The sequence below is a fragment of the Eulemur rufifrons genome, chromosome 30 (assembly GCF_041146395.1).
Source record: "Eulemur rufifrons isolate Redbay chromosome 30, OSU_ERuf_1, whole genome shotgun sequence".
Lineage (NCBI taxonomy): Eukaryota > Metazoa > Chordata > Mammalia > Primates > Lemuridae > Eulemur > Eulemur rufifrons.
This window is the reverse complement of record NC_091012.1, coordinates 87,650,311-87,654,272: the sequence shown is the minus strand read 5'-3', so window position 1 is coordinate 87,654,272 and position 3,962 is coordinate 87,650,311. Positions and strand designations below refer to the sequence as shown.

The following is a 3,962-nucleotide window of genomic DNA, read 5'->3' as shown; positions in this document are numbered from 1 at the left end:
TTGAGCCTCAGCAGGGCTCCAAGATAATTTTCCCAGCTGCTAGGGAAAGGTGCTGGGAGGAGGGTCAAGGCTAGCTTTCCAGGCTGGGAAGGCTGTTCATAGGGAAGGGGCCACAATTCCCCAGCTGGCTGTTGGGTGTGAGCTCTGCCCCTCTTGCATTAACCCTGCTCCCCAGTGTCTGGTTGCAAACAGGTGCATCTGATTGTACCGTACTCAGTTGCTATTGTGCTGCGTGTTTTGATTTTCCCCACCTGAGGACCTACCCTAGTCCAACAGTGTGGCTTTCCTGTGGGGGGTGGATGGGCACTTTCCAAGATCACTATGTCTTGGACCCCCATAGTATTCTCCTATCAGTTCCACCCACATGGGCTCCCTTGCCTCCCAAGTCCAACTTTTAAACCTCCCCGTGTCCCTCTGCAACCTGCTCAAGTCCAGTGGGCACAGAATCCAGCCCATGTGTCTGACCTGCTGGCGTGCATCTCCAAGAAATGCCAGCAGGCAGGGAGCTCCTAGATTGGGCACCCTGGGTCCACTGCAGGTCCTCAAGGGGAAAGGTGTGGGCCCCACTCTCTGTGGAAACCTCAGACTGGCAGACGAACCAGCTGGGGAGAGGTGGCTGCTCTCCAAATTTTTGGCTTAAACTGTTCTACCGGTTGCAGTGGTTGGTGGAGGGGTGGGAATAGACAACAGTCTGAATGGAAGAAAGCCAGCTCTCTGGCCTCTTGGGTTACTCTCCTTGGAGGGGAACCCCACACAGAATGTGCAAGCTCTAGAATCATGCAAGTTCTCCTCACAATTCCATGGTTGCTGTAGTGCTTGGGCTCATGGGGGTGGAAAAGCTTCCAAGTAATTTGGTAACCTGCTGATCACTGAAAGAGTGGGGGAGGGAGAAAAGGATCCCCCCTTACCCTTTCACTGGGCTTGGAGCCTCTCTGGGTTTGATCCTCACTGATATCTTTTTCTTTTTCCTTTATCCTCTTCCTTCTCTACTTTTCACTTTTCCTCAATGAGGTCCCCAGCAGGCTCTGGTACTTTTCTCTCTGACCTACACCTGAGCTGCGTTCCCTCTCCCATCTCCATTATCTCAAACCCTTCCTTTTCTCTGGTATGGTCCAGCAAGCAATGTCTCTAGTCAGCCATCTTTCCCCCTTTCTCAACTATCACGATAACTTATGAATGTTATCTATAACGTAGCCAGTAAAGTTGAAGTTTCAGTATTCAGTGATGTGGCCTTCAGCTACTGAGGCCTTTAGCTTTATGGAAAAGGAGGGAGAAATAATAAAAAGCAAGTGACCAAAAGCAAGCAAGAAAGGCAAACCTGATAAAACTAACCCCTTGATTTCAGTTCCTGCAATATTTTTCCATTCCTCATTCTTGAGAGATTTGGGGCAATGGCCACTGTAGCCACTTCCTGCTGAATTGGGACACAGATCTGGATGCAAGGAACGAAACTGTCTGGTATTCATTTGAAACTATTCTCTTGTCCCCAGTTTTAGGTTAACATTTTAGATTATCAGAACTTTGGTATCTTGTTTAATAGTCTTAGTATAACATTTGAAAGCAAATTTAAAAGTAAATACCCGGCTGGCTTGGCCCCCGGGAGCACCCTGGAGTCGGTATTGGGGGCTTCCTTTCTATATACTCAGCCTTCTCTCTGGGCTATGGGAGATGTCAAAGAATCAAAAATGCAAATAACACCGGAAACTCCAGGAAGGATCCCTGTTTTAAATCCTTTTGAAAGTCCTAGTGATTATTCTAATCTTCATGAACAAACTCTTGCCAGCCCTTCTGTTTTTAAATCAACAAAATTACCAACTCCAGGGAAATTTAGATGGTCTATCGATCAACTAGCTGTAATAAATCCTGTAGAAATAGATCCAGAAGATATTCATCGTCAAGCTTTATACTTAAGTCATTCTCGAATAGATAAAGATGTGGAAGACAAAAGACAAAAAGCCATTGAAGAGTTTTTCACTAAAGATGTCATCGTACCCTCTCCTTGGACTGATCATGAAGGGAAACAGCTTTCAGAGTATCATTCCAGTAAATGCATTAACATATGTAGTGACTCTCCAATTGGAAAAAAGCTGACCATTGATTCTGAGAAAAGCAATGCTGCTTGTCAGACATTGCTGTCTCTTCCTGTGGATTTTAATTTAGAAAATATATTAGGTGACTATTTTAGAGCTGATGAATTTGCAGATCAATCTCCTGGAAACCTCAGTTCTTCATCCCTCAGAAGAAAGCTGTTTTTAGATGGGAACGGAAGCATCTCTGACTCCTTACCTTCAGCTTCTTCCAGAAGTCCTCATAGCAGTGCTCAAGCATCACTTGAGGTTTTTTATTCAATAGATTTATCTCCTGTACAGTGTAGGAGCCCTGGGCAGACACCAAGTTCGGGGCAATTTTCTTCTAGCCCAATTCAAGCTAGTGCAAAAAAATACAGTTTGGGAAGCATAACCAGTCCTTCACCTATTTCTTCACCCACTTTCTCACCAGTTGCATTTCAAATAAGAAAGACTCCACTCTCAGAACAAAGGAAGTTTGGTTTTCATTCTCCTGATGCTTCATCTGGAACAAATTCTAATGGAATTACTAATCCATGTATCAGAAGTCCTTATATAGATGGCTGCTCACCAATTAAAAATTGGTCTCCTATGAGACTCGAGATGTGTAGAGGTGGTACTCAGTATCGGACCTCACTGCTTCAGATACCTTTTACTCTTGAGACTCACAGTGAAGATAAAGAAGATAAAGAGAATATTCCTTCCACAGATGTTTCATCACCAGGCATGGATGCTGCTGAAATACACCTACGGCAGTTGAATAGTGATGCTTCTACACATGGCACACATCTAGTTGTGACTGCCATGTCTATTACACAAAATCAGTCCAGTGCTTCTGAGAAAGAATTAGCACTGTTGCAGGATGTTGAAAGTGAGAAGGAGAATAACACTGTGGATATGGTTGATCCTATAGAGATAGCAGATGAGAACACTTGGATTAAGGAGCCGGTTGATAATGGGAGTTTACCCATGACTGATTTTATGAGTGGCATTGCCTTCAGTATTGAAAACTCTCACATGTGCATGTCGCCTCTTGCTGAAAGCAGTGTCATTCCTTGTGAAAGCAGTAACATTCAGATGGATAGTGGCTACAATACGCAGAATTGTGGAAGCAATACTATGGATACAGTCGGGGCAGAAAGTTACTGCAAAGAAAGTGATATACAAACTTTTGAAGTGGAAACTAAGTCTCAAGTTTTTAATATAAAGCAAGAACACACAACACAAAGGTGTTGGATGAAAACAGCAAGTCCTTCTCAATGCAGCAGTCCATAGAATACCTCCGTCAGAACCAAAGACGGTGGCAGAATAGCTCCTCACATATTTTTATGCACAGGATCAATAATGTGATGGTGATTGGGAAAGAACTGCTTCAAGTAACATGCTTAGCTTTCTTGCCCTCCTTAATGTGAAAAATCAAGGGCTTAATTTAGTGACATAGGAACAACACAAAAGCTCCTGGAACTTTAAGTTACTGAATTATAAGTTTATTTTTTATCAATAAATATTTTTATACTTACCTTGAGTGATGTGTTTAACAATATAAAATTCTGACCAAGCTGACTGTTCCTGTCCTACAGGGTCAGTGAACTGCTAATTAAACCTTACTGATAGCACTGAATTTAGCAGTTCTGAGAACATATGAAAATAAGTTAAAACTAAAGGCACTATATTTTTACATTAAAAAACTTGTCTACAAATAAATTATAACTATGTGAAAGAAATGTTTAGATAATAAAACAAACTTATTAAAGAGGTAGAAAGGAAGTTAAACGGGTTTCCTAAAATTCTTAGTTCCGGTGATAACTGCTCTAGTTACTACTTTTAAACATGTTAATACTAGAAAGGTAGCACTAGCAGCATGCATGACGTGTACTGTTATCTGTGGGGTAAATG

The 3,962-nt window shown here is 42.4% G+C and overlaps 1 protein-coding gene across 3 annotated transcripts; it reads left to right on the top strand.

Annotated features, from left to right (window-relative positions):
* The first annotated feature begins 1,646 nt into the window (after window positions 1-1,646).
* LOC138378528 (protein aurora borealis-like) lies at window positions 1,647-3,341 on the top strand. Of its 3 annotated transcripts, none has more exons than XM_069463854.1 (2): window positions 1,662-1,813; window positions 1,967-3,341. In XM_069463854.1, the coding sequence occupies exons 1-2, from the start codon at window positions 1,662-1,664 to the stop codon at window positions 3,339-3,341; spliced, it is 1,527 nt and encodes a 508-aa protein (XP_069319955.1). The 3 variants fall into 3 exon arrangements, with proteins under 3 accessions (XP_069319957.1, XP_069319955.1, XP_069319956.1); XM_069463855.1 differs by having other exon boundaries at window positions 1,765-1,834; window positions 1,927-3,341; XM_069463856.1 differs by having other exon boundaries at window positions 1,647-3,341.
* Window positions 3,342-3,962: the final 621 nt, after the last annotated feature.